Genomic DNA, 20,180 nt, shown 5'->3' on the forward strand with positions numbered 1-20,180 from the left:
GAATTGGGAGGGAAAAAGGGAAAACCTGGAGGAAAACCTGGACAGCTGTGGTTGGTACAATTGTCCAAGCTACAAACGATGAGCAAGAGACAAGCTCTTGAGCCTCAGTTTCCTCATCTCTACAATGGGTGTATTAGCACCAACCCAGGATAATTTGTAGATAAATTTAGGTAAATAGTGGCTCCCTTCTTTCTCCTCTTACAGTTAGGACCTCTCAGCATAGTTCATTCTTAGCTATTTTCACCTCCCCCTGTCCCCCTGACCCCCTGCCCAGACCAGTTCTCCAACCTCATGACATTTTTAATGCCTTTGGATGAGATATTACTCTGTACCTCATGGGACCATGCTGCCAGACGGGTCTACCTGTTCGACTTGTAAGCACCTTGGCCTACTTGCTCTCTCCTTCAAATCTTCCCCCAGGTCGCCCTCACACAGTGTGACCTGCAGAGGGGCGCTGCCCAACGCTTCCCTCTCCTGCCCAAGGCCTGCCACTGCCATGGTTCCTTCAACAGGCATCAGAGCCAGGCCTCGGGCTAGGCCCTCTCCAGGCTCTTTGCTGATGGAGGAACCAAAGACCTGGGATGGGAGAAGTTCAGGAGCTGTGGGACCACCAAGGAGAGGCTCCTGGTCCCTTCCGCAGCGTTTGCCAACCACGCTCCCTATGTGGCACATAGAAAAAAATACGTTGGCGCATTGAGGTAAACAGCAAAAGGATTCAAACCTGAAGTCAGCTGGGCTGGGGCCTCGGGCTGCCCAGGCCAGGCCTGACAGAGGGCACATGGATGTTGAAAAGCTCTGGCCGCCAGAATAGCCAGAGGGTCCTGCAGCTGGTACGGAGTCACCTTACTCCAAACACCAGCATCCAAAGTAAAGAAATCACTTCTTATTCAGGAGATTGTTGATAGATGTTAAGCTGACAGTGTCATATACTATTTTTTATTGCAATCTTAGGGATTAAAGAGTTTAGAAGGCTAACCTGGCAGCCAAATAATGAATTCGTCTTTTATTTTTCTGGCACCATTTTGAGTTTTTGGTTTGGTTTTGATTTTGGACCATGTGCTTTTGAAATCAAATATTTAACCTAAAAGCTCTTGGAACCCAACGTATTTACAAGTTGGTTCTTGACGCAATACATCCTGGACTAATTCTGCATTAGTGTTAAATTTCCCAAACCACATGGTAAATACCTGAGAATAGGGCAAACTTGTCTATTCTCTCCCTCCCCCCCCACCTCCACCCCCAACTCCGGGTCTATTTCTTTGCATCTCCAGCAGTGGCAATCGTTGTGTCTACTGTTCTTAGTGGTGTTTGCTGCATCATCTCATTTCATCTTTATAACAATAAGGTGGGTGCTGTAAGCATCCTCATTTAGGAGGAACAGCGAAGACGTAGAGAGAGTTAATGACTTCCCAAAGCCACACAGCTGGTAAATGGCAGAGCCAGGGTTTGAGTGAGGTCTGTGTGACGCCAGAGTCGCCATGAAGACACTGGGAGCGGGTGCTGGGATCCGAGTCCCACTGGGTGTCGGGTGCTGTGCTGAGTACCACAGGGGTTGCAGGGTGAGAGGGCACGGTCATGAGCTCAGGGCCATGAGCAGGAATCAGACCAGCACACAGAGGACTGTAAAACAAGGCCAAACGGCAGGTGGGAGAGGGAGGACCTCGGGCCAGAAGGGTAGCCAGAAGCTAACAAGGACTCAGAAATCTGCCCTCGGGGCTTCTCTCGCCTTAGAGGAGGAGTTGTTTAATCTTCCTTTTGATTTGCTTTCCTCGGTTGTAAACTCGGAGTGTTTTTTTTTTTTTTTAATATATTTTATTGATTTTTTACAGAGAGGAAGGGAGAAAGATAGAGAGCTAGAAACGTTGATGAGAGAGAAACATCGACCAGCTGCCCCTTGCACACCCCCTACTGGGGATGTGCCTGCAACCAATGTACATGCCCTTGACAGGAATCGAACCTGGGACCTTTCAGTCCGCAGACCGACGCTGTACCACTGAGCCAAACCGGTTTCGGCTCGGAGTGTTCTATAACACCTGCACAAGCTAGTTAGGAAGGTTGTCGTGGGGCTCAAATGAGATCACGCAGCCTTCCGAGGGGGTGCTGGAGACTGTGGACCGAGAACACCTGCCGGGCAGCGTTGGCCTAATTACCATCAGGCGCCAGGCACAGAGGAGCCCGGTGGGACCTGCAGCACATTCCTGATGCAGCAATGCTGCCTGGTTCCTTACCCTCCCGATGCTGTTCTCAGAATCGAAGAAACCGGAATGCTACTATCCTCTGAGATCAGGTGCCTGGCACATAGCAGTGCCCAGGAAATAGGGGGTGCTCACTTCTCTCTTCATTTATAAGCCAGCCTGGGTAGCCCTCTCCGGGGTCACTTTCCCCGGGTTCTCCAGGAGGGGGCACCGGGGAGCCACCCTGCTGGCAGGCACTCCAGCCTGGAACTGGAGCTCCCTGGGCAGGCCTGGCTCCCGCCCTGGCTGAGAAGTAGAGTTCAACTGGCCCCCCCGACCCATAACTAGTTTTCCTCGTCCCCTCCGATCGCACTGGGTAAGCTCCCCAGAGCGTTGCCCGGGGTGGCCCCCTGGGCTGGGAATCCCTGTGGCAAGTTCTTCTGGGACATCTGGGGGTGTGGGCGGGGCTTTGTGCATCTGGGAGCTTCTGGAGAGGTGCGACCCCCCCCCCCCCCCCCCCCCTCTAGGACAAGTGGCCCAGTCCGCACCACGTCTCAAATGCAGAACACAGAACGGGGTACTTTTTGGCTTGGTTCTCCCATCAGATGTGAGCTCCAGGAGGCAGTGCGGGGCCTGGTACCTGCCACATGCTCACGGAATGATTTGTTTAGTGGCTGACGGAGCCTTCCCTGTTGTCTCCATCGTGAACCCCGCACCCCCAAGGGCAGTGAACCTCTCTTCCTCTTTGAACGTCTACAGCCCAGCCAGGGAAGCCAGGCCTGAGGAGTCTGAGCTCTGGGACTGGGCTTAGAGGATATGGATCTACTAAGACTTTGAGTGTCACTGGGGCCTTGGCCATTTCTCCTATGGCTCCCGTGATCTAGAGGAGAAAGCCTCAAACCCTTAGCCTGGCCAGGGAAGCCCTGCACCATAGGATGCCCGCTGGCTTCTTCTGTCTCAGTACTCAGTGTCCCACCTTCCCCCTACCCCAGCTCCATTTGCCATCTCTTCGCCTCTGCTTATCTGCTCATTTCTCCCAATCCCTTCTCTCCCTCCTCTGAAGAGCCTTCTTAGCCACATCGTCTGGCCTCCACCCCCTCAGGACTGACCGCTACCTGATGTGCCCCCACCACCCCCTGCACAGCCTGCAGGAAGCACCTGCCCCTGGCATATTAGCTACGTCTCTCCACTGGACGGTGACCGCCTGAGGACAGGAGCCCGAGGCCATTTGCACCCCATGGGGACACAGGGCCTGGCAGGCTATGCAGTGAATATTTGCAGACTGAATGAATGAGGTTTACCACAACTCCCAGAGCCTTCTGCCCACAGGTTCTCCAGCCTGACATAGGGGGTTTCCTCCAGGGCATTCTTATAGCCACCCGTTGGGACAAGGTGTCCCAGCAGCTCTGAGGCTCTGGCCTCCATGACCACAGAGCACAGTGGGACCTGTCTTTCCTGAGCACAGCTTTAGGATGACAGCCCCAGGCTCAAGAAGCGTCCACGGCTCCTTGTGTTCTGCAGCATTAAATCTAGGCTTAGCCCTAATCGTTTTTGGCTCGGTAGATAGAGCGTCAGCCTGTGGACTTAAGAGTCCCGGGTTCAATTCCGGTCAAGGGCTTGTACCTTGGTTACAAGCACATCCCCAGTAGGGAGCGTGCAGGAGGCAGCTGGTCGATGCTTCTCTCTCATCGGTGTTTCCAATTCTCTATCCCTCTCTCTTTCTCTCTGTAAAAAAAAATCAATAAAATATATATTTTTTAAAATCTAAATTCTTGGAGAACCTATAAGAACCTTAGTTCTTATAGGTTCTCCAAGAAGGCCAGGGCGCCTGCCTCGGCCACCTCACGGCCCATGTGCTCCCCTCACACTTGTTCCTTTCATCAGAACAGCCTCCCTTCGAGCCCTAGACCAGCCGTGGCCCATCTGAGCACCACGGCCTTTGCTCGCCAGGAGGCCATCCTCACCAGGAGGCCATCCCCTCTTTCCCCACCTCTCCTCTGCACACTGGCCTGACTGCTATCTCCTAAGGACTCCACAACTCAACCTCCCGTCTCCCAGTGCTCTCTGGTGTGTCAGCCTCTTCCGAACAGGCCGTGAACCCCTTACACCTCCTCATGCTCCTCTGCCTCCCTCGGCGCCCGGCGGAGGGCTGGCCATGCAGCAGGCACCCTACCAGCTCTGCGGACGGCTGCCCAGCGGCGAGAGGGAGGGCCGCGGGGTGGCACCAGGCGTCCCTGCAGCCCAGGTCCCCGGGGGGCCTCACCTCCAGTACTCCTCGCTGGGGCTGGTCCTCTGGAGGGTGCGGTTGAGCAAGTGGGAGAGGTTGCCGCCGGGCAGGGAGGCCGGCTGGGAGCCGTTGGTGAGGTTGGTGGCGTCCAGCACGCCGGCGCAGTCGGGGGAGTTCCAGGGGTTGTTGCAGTAGGTCCAGGGCAGCACGTTGGTCATGGACGAGAAGAAGTAGTAGAAGGCGATGCAGATGACCACGTTGTAGTAGATGCCGATGTACGTGGACACCACCATCATGCCGTAGCCCACACCTGGGGGAGGGCGGAGAGCAGAGCCTTACCTCACGCAGCAGCCGGAGGAGGCGAGGCTCGTTGTGAAGGGCGGAGGGGCAGGCTTTCATGCAAGGCCACAGAGGGATGGGTCAAGGCCTTGGCGAGGGCAAGCCGGGGGGAGGGTGTGTATGTGTGTGTGTGTGTGTGTGTGAAGGAGTTTTGTTTATACACGTACGTAGGAGGGAAGGGTGGAGGCCAAGCAAACATGGGTCCCAGCATGTGTCCATGGCCTTGGTCATTGATGTGAGGCACGGGGTCAGTGTGAGGGTTCCACAGCGGGTGGCAGTGTTTGTACAGATGGGCGAGTCTGCACAGCCCCCAGGGCGTGTGTGTGTGTGTGTGTGTGTGTGTGTGTGCGCGCCCAGCCCAGGCCTCACCTTTGAACATGGGGCTGATCCTCCAGACCCCCAAGCAGCCCTGGCTTGCAAACTGGCCGAAGGAGAGCTCCATGAAGAAGAGCGGGATCCCGCAGAAGATCAGCATGATGAAGTAGGGGAACATGAAGGCGCCTGGCGGGCGGGGAGAGGGCGGCTCAGGGGTGGGCAGCGGGGGGGGGGGGGGGAACCCCTCCCTCTTCCTGCTTGGAACCCAACAGCCAAACCTTCGTCATTGGTTAGGACCCAAGGAGGGTGTGCCTCGCACAGAGCAGGCCTCACCTTTGAACATGGTGCTGATTCTCCAGACCACCCCCCCCCCCCCCCCCCCCCGCCTGTCTTTGATCTCGTCAGAGGCTCCCAGAAATCTGCTCTGAGCAGAACCCAAGCCCCAGAGCACCGTGGTTAGGTGGGATTTGATGGCTTAGCCAAGCAATCTCATAACATTAGGTGCTGGGATCCTCGAATGTCCCTCAGCTGCTTGGGGGTGGGTGGAGTGTGTGCTATTGAAATACGGGATAGAAAGCAGGGAACCTCGGGAGGTTGGGGTGCTTTTCTCCACCTCCCTGCACCTGGAGGGAGCAGGCTGGCAGGGCGGGCCCAGAAGGCAGACTGCCAGGGTCAGGGGTGGTCTGGGCCTTGGGAAAAGGGCATCTAAGCCAGAGATGGGGCCGCAGGAGATCAGGGTTGGAGGCCTGCCTGTGGGCAGTGAGGCCTGTACCGGGGTGGGGGGGTGGGAGGGGGGCTGGCCTGGGCCCTGGTGAGTGGGCTCTACCCCAGGGGGTGGTCCCTGCCCTGTGCCCGCCGGGTACCTCCCCCGTTGCGATAGCAGAGGTATGGGAAGCGCCACACATTGCCCAGGCCCACGGCATAGCCCACGCTCGTCAGTACAAACTCGATCTGGTTGCCCCAGTTGCCCCGTTTGAGGTTCTGGTCCCTCTTGGTGGCCTCGCTGGGCACAGCACCGTTCTGTGGGGACAGGAGAGAAGGTACCATCAGCGAGGCTTTTGCTTCCAGGCCTGACCGTCTGCTCCTCCCCCAGCGGGGACACCACGGACCCGCCAAGCTCCTGCCGCCCGCCCACACGGGGCTTCGCCTCTGCTGGCAGGAGCCCCGCGGACCTGGCAGCAGGGAGAGCAGGGAGGAGCGGCTGCCAGAGGGCGCCAAGCGGGGCTGCCCTCCCCAGCCCCTCCCCAGCCCCCCGAGCACCCACTCCAGGGCGCCATCCCACCTGGGGAGCGGCTGCCAGGGAGCGACAGGTGAGCCGCTGAGAGGCAGCCAGGGTCCAGGGTGGGGAGCGCCCAGCCCCGGCCTCTGAAGCGTCCCCTCTGCGCTCTGGGTGAGGACCTGGGAGCAGCTGAGCTTCATACCAAGCAGCCAAGTCAGGCTGGCACAAAGGCGCCTGTGTCCAGACAGCGCCCCTCCCGCCGCCACCGCATTGCCAGGCTGAGCACGCTGCCCCTGACAGGAGGCCGCGGAGGAAGGGGTGCCGGACCGCTCCCCCCGCTGAGGTCCTTCCGGGGGGCGCTGGGCGTGCTGGGGGCGAGGGGAAGGGGAGGCAGCTGAGCTGGGCCAGACCTGGGAAGGGCATCCTGGGACTCAGGGTGGGGAGCCCAGTGGAGCCACCTCTATTGCCCGGGGCTGGGGAGGGGGATCTGGGGGAGCTGCTGCCCTGAGCTGGGGGTGCTGGCCGGGGTTGGGGGGGGGGTAGGAGACCAGAGTTGTAGGCCCCATGCCAGACTGGGAGGATAGACTCTGTTAGGGGAAACAGAGGGCATGACTCCAGGAAGGGGTCTCTGAGCTGAGGGGGGAGGGGAGGGGGCTGCTGAAGAGGGGGGTCAGGAGGGGCAGAGGAGGGGATTTGCGCCAAGGGAACACCAGACCTGCCTGGGGAGCTGCAGGCCTGGCTGGGGGCCGAGCTGAAGGCAGCGCCTTTTGGAACCCGGGTTGGAAGTGGCTGCGCGTTCCTTTCTAAGGGACAATGTGCTCCTTCCCAGGCCATGCCCCTCCCAGCCTCCCAGGTGAGCGGGAACCCCAGCCACTCCAGGGGCTTTGAGGGGTCTCACTAAGGGACTTAGGGACCCCGAGTGTCGCCGACAGAGAGGCGCGGACAGAGACAGCCTCGTAGAGATGGGCTCTTCCCCAGAGAGACCCGGACACGAGTCCGTGGAGGACACCCAGGACCAGAGACAGAGCGGCTGGGCCTCGGAGGGAAGCAGGCCGTGACGCCGGCCCTCGGCCTGAAAGGGACGCATTCAAGGACACCCGCCGTTAGCCAGTAAACAAGGAGGCCGGTGCCGGGCACGCCGGCGGCCCTGACACTGCCTGACAGAGGCGAGCAGAGGCAGGCCCCGGGGCCGGGCGCCGCGGGGACAGGCACCGGGAACGCAGACCCGCGGCCCACGGCCAGCGGGGGGCCCCGCTGCGCACCCCCTGCCCCACCGCGGGCACAGGGGGTCCCTCGGGGCTCGCACACCGTGGACAGCCTGTGGAGCAGCTGTCTTGCATACCCAACCCAGCACTGTCCCCAGCAGAGACGCTGGCCCGCACACCCCCTTGGGAGTCCTGGGGTGCAGCCCGGGGAATTGTGGGGTCTCCCTTCAAAAAGCACCCGGAGGCCGAAACCGGTTTGGCTCAGTGGATAGAGCATCGGCCTGCGGACTCAAGGGTCCCAGGTTCGATTCCGGTCAAGGCCATGTACCTTGGTGGCGGGTACATCCCCAGTGTGTGTGTGTGTGGGGGTGGGGTGGGGTGCAAGAGGCAGCTGATAGATGATTCTCTCTCATCGATGTTTCTAACTCTCTATCCCTCTCTCTTCCTTTCTGAACAAAATCAATAAAATACATTAAAAAAAAAAGAAAAAAAGAAGAAGCACTTGGAGCAACTTCTTTCAACCTGAGCGCATTCATTTACTGATTCGTCCGTGCGACCATGGAGATTTACTAACACCTGCCATGGGCCAGGCCCTGCCCAGGCACCAGGAACTAAACAATAAACAGACACGCCACTCGCCCTCAGAGTTAGAAGTCATCAACGACATAAATAAAACGAGTTTTATATGCAACGGCATTTCTCAGGTCGCAGGCGTGTGCAGCCGCACGCAGGGGGGGGGGGGGGGGGGTCGGGGGGGGGCCGCCCGGAGGGAGGCAGAGGCTGGGAGGCCTGTTTGGCCGTGGGAGACGGTGGCTCCCCGCCCAAGTGTGCCCTCTGCGGCAGGCCCCACAGAGCCCTGCCCAGGCCTGTCACCACCTCCCGGGGCCTCCTCTGGGACAGGCCTAGCAGCTCCGCGAGGTCAGGGGGCATTTCTGTCAGAGGGTGTGAGGCCTGCGTGGGGTCGTTCACTCATGCCCTCACCAATCCCAGCCAAGCAGGGTCCTCTACATTGACCTGCAGTAACAGTTCCGTTCTGCCCAAGGCTTGCTTGCTGAGGGGCACAGTGGGGGCAGGGGCAGGGGCAGCTGCAGAGGACGCGAGTGGGGTCTCAGGGCAGCGGTTACAGCTGTGAGAGAGACAACCGGAGTCCGGGATGGCCCCCTGGGCCAGGGGAGGGGTAGGCCCCGGCGGACAGCACGGTCCCGGAGGCCTGCGGTTTGAGACCTGGCTCCTGGCTCCAGCCCCCACAACCAGGGGCCGCAGGAACAGACTCAGATCTCTAAGCCTGCTCCCTCCCTGGCACGGAGGGGACCGGGAGGGCGCGGATGCTCCCTGCCACGCGCCACAGGCGGCCGCCTGACTGAGCCCTCGAGAGCCAGCGGGCTCCGCTAATGAGCAGCGCGTAAGCGAGCAGGCGCCGGCCAGGCTGCCACACCGGGCGGGGAGCCCCCGGGACAGGGGCCGGGGCCGGGGCCGGGGCCGGCACCCTGGTGGGAAGTCACCCACGGCACTAGGGGTCAGCTGTGCAGAAGGCGCCGGGGGTCCGTGAAAGGACACGCCGCAGGGGGTGCCAGCAGCACCCACGTCCCGGCCCTGGAGCTCGGCCCTGGGGGCCCCACTGGTGGGAGCCTTGCCCGCCGCCAGGCCCCTGACTTCCATTCCAGAGTGCTCGGTGTCTTGGCGGGAGAGGGCTCCGTCCTCAGTGGAGGACAGCCCTGGCCTACCTTTGTCCAAGACCACAGAGGAGGAGAGCTCTAACTGCACTGGGCGGCGGAGGTGGTTCCCGGAAGCCTGGTTCCCGTCCTTCCCCAGCCGCCCTCTGGGGACTTCCTGCTACTTCCTTCCTGGGCAGTGAGGGCCCGGCCGGCGAGCCTTTTTCAAGGCCACATAGTTTTTTGCGCCTTGTACGATCTTCCCTAAACTAAGCCTCTCACTTTAAAAAAAAAAAAAAATAAAAAAAAAAAAAAAAAAAAAAAAAAAAAATATATATATATATATATATATATATATATATATATATATATACATATATATATTGATTTCAGAGAAGAAGGGAGAGGGAGAGAGAGATAGAAACATCAGTGAGGAAAGAAAATCACTGATTGGCTGCCTCCTGCACACTCCCCACTGTGGGTTGAACTCGCAACCTGGGCACGTGCCCCTGAATGGAATCGAACCCAGGACCCCTGAGTCCACAGGTTGACGCTCCATCCACGGAGCCAAACCAGCACTGGATTTTTTGACGTGCTGGGTGGACGGCTGTATCACAGATATTACTAATAACTGTCACTACCGCCGTCCCCGGCCCTGAAGCTGCCCACGAAAGAGCCCCTTTGTGCTCACGGTGTGACCCAGACTGGTGGCCCGGCTGCCTAACCAGCCTGGCCCCGCCACCTGGCCGGGCTCCAGGCTGCTCCCATGTCCGCCCCTCACAGCTCTCGCTTCTCCCTCGCTCACACCTTGGAAGTGAATTACACCAGAGTGACCTGGGCCCCTCCTCCCCAGACTCCCTGGACAGCCGCCTGCCCTCACCCCCGACGCCCCCACATTGGCCTGGTGGGTGGCCTCCAGCACCGGACGACCCCGCCTTGTCAGCGGGCTCCCCCAGGCCGGGCAGAAGGCAGGCTTTGGAGCTCTCTCCCTATGGTGACCCTCAGGTGCCCCCTCCTTCCCCAGAGAAACCGTCACTGAGGCGGCAGTGTCCTCGCTGCACAGGACTTGTGCCCCGTCTTGGGTTAACACCCCCACCCCCAGCAGCCACTTACATAACTCCTTCCCCTAGCCCTCTGCCCGGCTTACGCCCTGCTCTAGATGGGCCTCTGGGATTAAGGCTGTTCAGCGTGGAGGGCAGAATCCGGGTCTCCCACGGTGGCAGGCCCGGACCCTGCCCTGGGGGTCAGAACCCGGCGTTCTGGAGCCGGCGCCCCGGGGACCCGGGCAGGGCAGCTCCTGGGCATCTCAGCAGCCTCACCTGCGAAGTCGCGGGGGAGACTAGACACCCTCATAGACCCAGCCCGGCGTAGTTCTGCCTTGCCCGGAATTTTGCTATTTCTGACTCTCTCTCCTGTGTTTTCCATTAGTTCCCACTACTTAAAAAAAAAATGTTATTGCTTTTCTTTTGGATTATAAAAGCATTCTAGGCTTATCACACACACACACACACACACACACACACACACACACACCTAGGAACTACAGGAAAGTGTGAAAGAGGAAACGAAGCCACAAAGGCTGCTGTCAGAGGTGACCAGCCCCACGGGATGGACTCTGCGCTCTCCACGCACGACGCCGAGAACCCAGATTTCCAGGCCCCGGCCCTGCGCTGGCTCCCGGCTCCCACCCCCAGACCAGCGTCCCGGGTATTTTTGTGAATTGTGAGCCCCCGCCTCCTGCCCTCGGAGGACACAGGAATCCTGGAGCGGCCCGGCTGGGCGGGCCCCCCGGGACCCAGGGGGCTGCTTGTTTGGGACTCTGCAGGCCCAGGGTTTGCTCAGGGGACGCAGTCCTTCCAAGACAAACTTTACGGAGGAGAACGGGCAAGACCCCACATCCCAGACTGACCGTGAGCCAAGTCCGGATCACTGGCAACTCTCTCGGAGCCCCGGGGGGAAATGTAAGCAGAACGGCATTACGGTAAATTGCGGCTGCCTCTGAAGAGCCCTCGGCCTCCTCACACCGCTCGCTTCTTGTTCCCCAAGTTCTCTCCCAACCGTCCAGGGGCCTGGCGGGCCCTCAGGTAGCACCCGTTCTGCAGTGACAGAGCCTTTGAGCCTCTCTCTCTCTCTCTCTCTCTCTTTCTCAAATATATTTTATTGATTTTTTTTTTTTTTTTTACAGAGAGGAAGAGAGAGGGATAGAGAGTTAGAAACATTGATGAGAGAGAATCATCGATCAGCTGCCTTCTGCACACCCCCTACTGGGGATGTGCCTGCAACCAAGGTACATGCCCTTGACCGGAATCGAACCTGGGACCCTTCAGTCCGCAGGCCGATGCTCTATCCACCGAGCCAAACCAGTTTCTGCGTTCCAGCCTCTCTTGTCCAAGTATGGGAAAGAGCCAGGTCGCAGCCAGAGGAGCAGGATCATGGGAACGTCTACCTGAGGCCAATCCGTGCACAGGATTAGTGCCTCCTCCTCAAGGAAAACCTCAGGGTAATCTCTAGCCACCCCACCCCCGAGTCTGGGGCCGTGTGTGTGTGTGTGTGTGTGTGTGTGTGTGTGTGTGTGTTCCAGTTCAGGCCTCATACAGCAGGTGAGAGGGCGAGGACGTGCCTTGTGCTATTTCATCCCAGAGCTGTGATTGGCAGAGAGCGGCCTGCCCATTTAGGGAGCAGCAGACAGAAGACATACCTGTCAGTCATGCCCGGCTCTGCTCCAGGCCTTGGGGGCAGGAATGGGGGGCATTGGGTGGGCCCTGCCTCTGCCCTAGAGAAGCCCAGCAGCCTGCTCCGGGCTGCGGGCGGTCTCTACCCCCGCTGGTTGGCAGCGGGCTGGCATGAGGAAGTGGCTTTGGTGCTCGACCCTGGTAGGGTTTGAGGGCAGCTCTGCAGAACGCTTCTCCCCAGACCAACCCACACCTCTCCAGGGGTCCCTCCTTCTCTGGCCTCCTGAAGGTCAAGTTAGGGTGCCCTCCAGGATGGCGGGTGGCTTTCCTGGTCCTCTTACCCCTGCTGCCAACCGCCCCATTGTGCCTGACAGCCCTGCCCATCCCTCACTTCCAGGGACGAGGGCATGCCAGCACCCACCCTCCCCGGGCCCTAGTGACCATTCTGGAGGGTCTCACCTGCCAGCTGAGTTTCGCCCCGTCTCCTGCCCCCCACCCTCACCACCGAGCCCATGTACCATGTCCCCTGCCCCTCACCCGCTCGCCCCATAGGAGGAACTGCCTGGCAGACAATGGGGCTGTATTGATTAGTACAATTCCTGGGCACCTCCGGTCCGTCTCCCCGGGAGCTTGGACAATGCAGCTTTGATACCCAGCGCAGATTCTCAGCAGGTCCTCGGGCCGGGGGAGCCCTCACCCCCACCACCCCCGGCCTCCCCCGTGTCCCCACCACACAGCGAACTCTTCCTGCACTCCTTTGCACAGTCGCCGCTTTCTGGGTCACTTTGGCGGGTGTCTGTCTCGCTCGCTGGCCGTGCCTGCCCCTCCCTGGCACAGCCCGCTCAGCCCCTCTCCCCACCCCCCAGCGCAGCCTCTCAGACTGCCCGGCACCAGGGCCCGACCTCCTGGAAGGTGACTGACCTGCTCCGGGGAGGAGGGGGCCCCAGGTCCGTGCGCCGCGGCCATCCTGGGTGAGCACTGGGAGCGGAGCACGCGCGTGCCCTCCGCTCATTCACACCTCCGCCAGCTCCGGGCGGCTCTGCGCATCCCCGGCCTCTCCCGCTGCTGGCTGGGCAGCAGCAATTACTTTCACCTCATCTCCTCCCGGAGCTCGGCCTCCCCCTCCCCGGGCCCTCCCCCTCCGGCCAGTCCCCACGCGGCCCAGCGAGGGTGCTCCAGAGCTGGAGTGAGGCATGGGGTTTGTTGTGCTTTTCTCTTGTTCCCAGCAAGTTATTGGAACAAAACACACACACACACACACACACACACACACACACACACACACACGCTCTCTCTCTCTCTCTCTCTCTCTCTCTCTCTCTCTCTCACACACACACACACACACACACACACACACACAACTACAGAGCGAGGCAGAGCGAGCTCAGGAGAGTGTCGGAGGGCGGGGCACTTCTCGCCCAGAGCTGGGCCTTTGGGGCTCAGATGCTTCTGAGCCCCTAGGCCTGGCATGTGGTGGGCTTCTGGTAGGGGGGTCGGGTGGCTCCAAAGCACCTCAGACTTCTTAGAGTGGCGTGGGCTGGGGCTGCTGGGCCCCGGAGCTGGCTCCCTGCCCCAGACTTAGGGGTCCCCAATAGCCAAGATGGCAAGGCACCTTGGAGGAGAAGGTGACTGACTTTCTCTGGTGGGAACTGTGCTTCCACCTGTCCGAGGGAAGATGGCCTTGGCTGAGAGGGGGGTCGCCACAGGCTCCAGACCAAGGGGGCTGTGGAATGAGGACTGTGGGGGTTGGTACGGGGCTGCCCAGAACCGAGGTGCTGCTCTGGGCGTGCGTGTGCGTGGGCCGGCAGAGTCCCGCAGGTGATGCTGTGACTGGGATGGGACGTGACTCAGACCTTCTTCTCTTCTCTGAGGCCACAGTCACCAGTCCTGACGGTGAGCACCGCCGGCCCGCGGCCAGGAAGTGGGCAGGAGGCTCTGGCCCTGGGAAGCCGTGGCTCTTGGAACTTCACTGTCGGGCAGAGGGCCTGGCACAGGATCGGATCTTAGGGAACGTTGGCCAAGGGGAAGCATGCGTGAGCTCTGATGTAAAGCACAGCCTTCCGGTGGGGTTGGTGAGTGCAGCGACTCCAAAGGGAGCATGGCACGGTGACGCTGAAATAAAAAGGACATGGCCTGCCCTGGCCGGTGTGGCTCAACTGGTTGAGCATCATCCCATGCACCTAGAGTCTGCCAGTTCGATTCCCGTCAGGGCTCATGCCCAGTGCACGGAGGGGAGGACTCGCAGGAAGGAGGCAGCAGATCAGTGTTTCTCTCCCACTCTCTTCCTCCCTCTCTCCAAACCAATAAAAACGTACTTATTAAAAAAAAAAGGGGGGTGGGGGGAGGTGGGGTGGGGGAACACAGGCTTTAGATTCTAACCCCAGCTCTGCCAGTTTCTCACCAACATGTGGTCACTTAACATGTCTGGTCTTAGTTTCTTCATCTCTAAAATGGGGATAATATCCGCTCATTATTATTATTTTTTAAATATATTTTATTGATTTTTTTACAGAGAGGAAGGGAGAGAGGGATAGAGAGCTAGAAACATCGATGAGAGAGAAACATCGATGAGAGAGAAACATCGACCAGCTGCCTCCTACACACCCCCTACCAGGGATGTGCCCGCAACCAAGGTACATGCCCTTGACCGGAATCGAACCTGGGACCCTTCAGTCCGCAGACCGACTTGAGCCAAACCGGTTTCGGCTATCCACTCATTATTGAAGCTAGTGAGCATTAGTAATAATTAGTAACAGATAATGCATATGAAGTGCTTACCATGAGCCAGACACTGTCCTGAACACTTTGTATATAGACAGCAACTCATTTAATCCTCCCAGCAACCCCTTGAGGTCGGTACCTTTTGATCCCCAGTTTGGGGGAAAAGATGGAGACGGGCCTTGGCTCAAGCAAGTATTCTAAGAACGGCCTCAGACCCCACGGACTCCGCCACTCCCTGGGCCAGCCTCAGGCAGCCAGGTCCCCAGACATGCTCCGCTGACTTCCTGCAGGCTCAGACTGAGGGCCAAGGCCCTGGCCGGGCCACTGGCTCCAGGAAGGCCCAGTCACCCATGATGCCCAAATGCTCACTTCCACCCAGGGTGGGCCTGGGCTCTCGCTGCCTGGCCTGGGCCGGGTGCCCAGAACAGGCGGCCCTGGCTGGATGGCTTTCTCTGGCTCTGGCCACGGGGACAGGAGGCGGCAGCAGCCCAGCTGGGCCCGGGCCGTAATGAGGCCTCATTAGTGGGATCCAGCTGCTCCAGCCCCACTGAGGGAGGCCAGCTCCCCAGCCCCCACCGCTGACTTTTCTTAATAGGAGTGGGCCTGCTTCCAGAGGGGCAAGGAGTCTCGGGGCTTTGTGGTGCCCTGTGAGCCTGAGGGAAGGTGCTGCTGAGCTGGCACTGAGAAGGGCTGGGATGGGAGGAGAGCTTCAAGGAAGCTGTCTGAGGGGAAGGGGAGCACAGGACCGGCAGGTGGGTGTCAGGGCTGAGGGGGGTGGGGGGGGGAGGGGACCAAGGAGAAGGGAGGGCAGGGCCCTGGGTCTAGAGAGGAAGCTTGAGGAAGGATAGGCCTTATCCTTTGGATCTAGATAGTGTTCATTTCACTGGGGAGAGGATAGTTGCACATCTAGGATCATCTAGTTCAGTGTTTCCCAAACTTTTGACATACGTGCACCCCTTCTGTAATTTTCGTAACGCTGAGTACCCCTCGTACTCATGAGAATGTAGAATTAGGCGCAGCTAAGCATGGTGCAGTGCATATCCCCACCAAACTCCGGTGAAACGTGTACCCCCGCCAAACTCTTCCCGTACCCCTGGGGGTATGCGTACCATACTTTGGGAAACACTGATCTAGTTGTACGCCTACGTTGTCCTGGCTAGGAGAGCACCTCCTGTGCCAGGCCTTATGTAAAGAAAGCACCCACTATGGGCCTGGGCCTGTGTTAGCAGAGTGCTCACTATGAGCCAAACCCAATGATGGAAGAATTCACAGTAATCCAGGTCTGCGCTAGGAAAGCACTCACTGTGTGCCAGGACCTGTGTTGAGAGAGTGCCCACTGTGTGCCAAGTTCAATCCTGCCATGTCCCATTGTGTGCTAGAGTGCGTTTACCATGTATCAGCCCCAAGCCAGGGAGCCCCTGTGGTATGTTAGGTCCTGCACTGGGTGCCATATTCTGTGTCAGGTGATGACCCAATGTAGGCCTGGCCCCGAGTAGGGTGAGCACCCAGTATATGCCTGGCACTGTGCTAGATGGGTGCTTACTGTGTGAGGGGCTCTGTACTAAGGAAGTGGCCAGTGTGTGCCAAGTCAGTACTAGCCGAGCACTTGCCACATGCTGGGACTCGTGCTAGGTGAGTGCTTAGTAGGCAACAGCCTTCTACCAAGGGAGTGGCCAAGCCTATGCTAGCTGAGCACTTGCCACATGCTGGGACTTGGGCTGGGTGAGTATGCACCGTGTGCCAGGCCCTGGGATGGATCCTGCAGACAAGAGGTATCCAAACCCTCATGTCAAAGCAGAACAGGGTGGAGCAGACCCAGGCAATCTGTGGTGCTTGCAAAGCCTTCTGGGAGAATTTAGATGCTCTGGCATCTAGGGCTGTGGCCCCGGTGACGCTGCTCTTATTTGCCTCAGTACAGAAGCAACCAGTGAGTTCTGGGGAGAGACCAAAGAGGCTCTCCAAGGTCTCTGCTGCCCAAGACACTGTATGAATGGGCGAGGTCCTGGGGCCGCCAACTGGTGTACTTGGTGTGAGGCAGCAGGGTTAAAGCTGACCCGGGGGGCTCTTGTGTCCTAGCTTTCACTCCTCCAGCTCTGTCCTCTGAGCCCCAGTCACCATCCCTCCCCACCACGTGTACAGAGGTATGAGGTCTCTATGAGGTCTCCATGGAAGGACCGCCCCCCCCCACTGCCCTTAAGCACCCCAGCTGCTCCCAGGCTTGGAGGCACCCTGGCCAGCTGGGTTCCTGCAGGGCCCTGTCCTGGGAGCTGCTGAGGCGTGAGGGAGGCAGCTGAGCTGGCCTGGCAGAGACCATCTGGGCTGGGAGTGGGGGCAGGGACACGTGCAGCAGGCATGTGGGCCTGGGCACATGCTAGGAAGCAGCTTGCTCCTCCGTGGGGCACTGGCCACATGAAGAGCCAGGCAGAAGCTCCAAGGGGGTCACGGGATGTCTGTGGACCCTGAAGAGACCCAGCGGTCCCATGTCCTCACACCCAAATCTAGAGCCCAAGAGGATGGAGCCCTCGTCGGTTTGGCTCAGTGGATAGAGCATCAGCCTGCAGCCTGAAGGGTCCCGGTCTCTGTTTTGATCAAGGACCTCTACTTCATACCTCGGTTGCAGGCTCGATCCCCAGCCCTCGTCAGGGTGCGTGTGGGAGGCAACAAATGATGTGTCTCTCTCACATCAATGTTTCTCTCTCTCTCTCGGTCTCTCCCCCTCCCTTCCACTCTCTCCAAAAATCAAAGGAAAAATATCCTCAGATTCCCACCATCACCACCACCACCACCACCAACACCACCAACAACAAGAGACAAAAAGGTGGATGGAAATGAGGACACCTCCTCACGGGGAGCCCCGCTCCCTGTGCACCGGGCACAGATGGCAGCAGAAACCACTGACCAGGATGCCCTCAGCGCCCTGGGTCCTGCCCCTCCATGACATCCAGAGGAGGGGGATGTCTGAAACGTGCATCCTTAGCCACGTGCCCCCAGGGGAACAAGCACCTGATCACGTGCTGCTCAGCTACCTCGGTCAGCTAGCAGAGGGGGCGCTCCCCAGAGGCTGTCTCCCAGGGATCGGCACTGAATGGAGAAGGCCTCCGTTCCAAACTGGGGCCCGAGACTAGCCAAAGAGCGCAGCCCAAGGTCACCAGCAGAACTGAAAAAAGAGGCAGGAATAGAATTGCAGCAACCACGGGGGTGCCCAGGGGACGTATGCTCTGAGCCTGAGACGAAGCAGCAGCGGGCAGAAGTCAAAGGGCAGAGGGCACGAGGAAGCCGAGCCCCAGCTATCTTTAGGCACATCCTGGTGCTGGGAACGGAGTCCCAGAGCAGCATTCCCTTCCCCAGGCAGGCTGGCCTGCGGCCCCGGGAAGCTCAGCTCTGGCAAGGGTTCTGGGACATGGTGATTCACGCTCCCTACGGCCCACGGCGGGTCCCACATCTCTCCTGCCTGATTGCCTCGGCCCCCCCAGGGTCACTCCGGAGAAAGAAGGGCAGCCAGGGAGTACGCAGAGGGTTTCTTAGGTTTCATGGGGCTCAGAATCTCCACGTTCCTAGACAGGCCCATGGCAATTCCAGGACTTCTCTGGGAAAGTGGATGGAGGCCTTTCTTGGTTCTATCACAAAACCCACCCCCTAGCTAGTGTGCAGGTCCTGCCCATCGCCGAGCACCCAGAGTTCAGGAGAGCTCAGAAATAAGTTCAGCAGCTTGGTTCATTCAGACTTGTTCCAACCAGGAGGGGGCTAGATCAGAGCGGGCCTGAGAGGCAGGATGGAGGGCCCTGAGCTGGAGCAGAACCACCGTAGACAAAAAAGGGGCCACACAGTAAACCTGACCAGCTCAGGGGAGGCGTGAGAGTAACCATATAAGGATGGTCTGAACATAAAAATTCCTAATTAGCCCCGGCTGGTTTGGCTCAGTGGATAGAGTCGCCTGCAGACTGAAGGGTCCTGGGTTTGATTCCAGTCAAGGGCATAGATCCGGGTTGCAAGCTCGATCCCATGTGGAGCATGCAGGAGGCAGCCGACTGGTGATTCTCCCTCATCATTGATGTTTCTATCTCCCTCTCCCTTCCTCTCTGAAATAAATAAAAACGTATTTTTAAAATATTCCCAACTAAAAGCTTCCTTTGAGGTAAGCAGTTAGACAGACATGAGGTGAGTAAGAGTGATGGGCCAGATTACAAAAGGTCACCAGGGGGAAAGCCTTGGGTGCCTAGCAAAGAACAATTGTAGGATGAGACCTCACCACCCAGGTGACCTTTCCTCCCTAGAGATAGCATCTAGGCCTCAGCTGTGTTTAGCTCCAGGTCCAGAAAAGCAACAAAAACAGAAAAGCAATGCCAAGGCTGACCTCAGGACCAGCTGCACTGGGTAAAGACCCCTTGCTCTGGTGCCAGCCAATCTATCCGTGGAGACCCAGCCCCTGAAAGGACACACCTGGAGATCTGCTGAGTATTCTACTGAGATCTTCCCCTGGGACCTCCCCTACACTCTCCTCCCTTAATACCCCAAAGACAGAGGATCTAGTGGCTGTCCCTCCCAGGAGCAAGCCTACACTTTACCTCTCCCCTCACCCCTTGGGCTCACCCCCCCCCACCCCGTTCATTACCATCACCATTATCATTACCATTACCATCACCATTATCATTACCATTACCATTACCATTGCCATTGCCATTACCTTCCTCACTTTCCTCAGCCCATTTCTTCAATGAATTACTTCTTCTACCTCTGATTTTTATCAATAAAAATGCTCTCATATAGTTTGAGTCTTGCTTTTGAATTTTTTCTTAGCCAGAACTCAAGTACTGAGGTTGCTGAATCCAGTTCCTATCTGACTCCACTGTCTAACACCTGTTGCCCACAACACCTTGACAAAAGTCAATCTTGACCTTACGGGAAGCTGTCCATTGGTTTTTTTTTTTTTTTTTTTTTTTTTTTGTGTGTGTGTGTGTGTGTGTGTGTGTGTGTGTGTATGTGTGTGTCTACATTCCTTTGAAATGTCAGAGTAATCCCCTTTCCCAGGTCCCTCAGGGCACAACCATTCACACCAGAGCACAAAACCACAGATTCCCAGACACCATCTCTGTGTGCTGTACATGTTAACTGTTAACTATCCTGTGCCCAACTCTGTGTTACTCTTTATCCCTTCTGCTTTGCTTCCCAGCCCCCGTAATCTATCACCAATGCATTCCATGGAAACCCTCGTACATCACCTCCTTTGGTTATAATGTATAAAATAAGCTGCAAAACTGCCATTCTCCAGAATACTTTTCCCATCCACTGAGGTTTCTCTTCCCGTAAATTTTTGTCAGTTTGGCCCAAATAAACTCATAAGAATTATCTACAGGTCTGGATGTTTCTTAGGACACACCTAGCCATTTTTTTGAACCAGGTCAATTGACTCCCAGAAATCTTTATCGACAGATGGCTTGTTTTGGGAAGGCTTAGCAGAGACCTTTGGTCTATTAATACTCAACTGAATGAGAAAAAGCAGCAGAAAGAATTGATGTGGGAAAGGGAGGCACTAAGGGGGGAGGGGCCATGCTCAGTCACTAGCTTCCTCCCCAGACAGGCCCCAGTCTAGCTTGTCCCTGAGGCAAGATCCCAAGAGAGAAGAAATACAAGCTCTGCCCTTGGGGTAGGACCTGGC

The 20,180-nt window shown here is 58.1% G+C and overlaps 1 protein-coding gene and 1 long non-coding RNA gene across 7 annotated transcripts in view; one reads left to right on the forward strand and one right to left on the reverse strand.

The window, feature by feature from the left end:
• Nucleotides 1–20,180, reverse strand: part of SLC6A9 (solute carrier family 6 member 9) — a 35,347-nt gene that overhangs the window by 8,513 nt on the left and 6,654 nt on the right. For 3 of the 6 annotated variants that reach the window (XM_036445007.2, XM_036445008.2, XM_045584734.1), the window contains 3 exons: nt 5,919–6,075; nt 5,110–5,241; nt 4,438–4,711 (listed from right to left, as the gene is read on the reverse strand). In XM_036445007.2, coding sequence (XP_036300900.1) covers nt 4,438–4,711; nt 5,110–5,241; nt 5,919–6,075 — 563 coding nt within the window. Of the gene's footprint in view, nt 1–4,437; nt 4,712–5,109; nt 5,242–5,918; nt 6,076–12,724; nt 12,998–20,180 lie in introns of those variants that run through there. The other 3 variants (XM_045584735.1, XM_045584736.1, XM_036445009.2) reach the window with 3 other exon arrangements.
• The window catches only part of LOC118722893, a 28,104-nt gene that overhangs the window by 1,645 nt on the left and 6,279 nt on the right, over nt 1–20,180 (forward strand). Inside the window, exon 2 of the long non-coding RNA XR_004989160.2 lies at nt 15,688–15,697. This is a non-coding gene — a long non-coding RNA (uncharacterized LOC118722893). The remainder of the gene's footprint in view (nt 1–15,687; nt 15,698–20,180) is intronic.

The sequence above is a fragment of the Pipistrellus kuhlii genome, unplaced genomic scaffold (assembly GCF_014108245.1).
Source record: "Pipistrellus kuhlii isolate mPipKuh1 unplaced genomic scaffold, mPipKuh1.p scaffold_m20_p_2, whole genome shotgun sequence".
NCBI lineage: Eukaryota > Metazoa > Chordata > Mammalia > Chiroptera > Vespertilionidae > Pipistrellus > Pipistrellus kuhlii.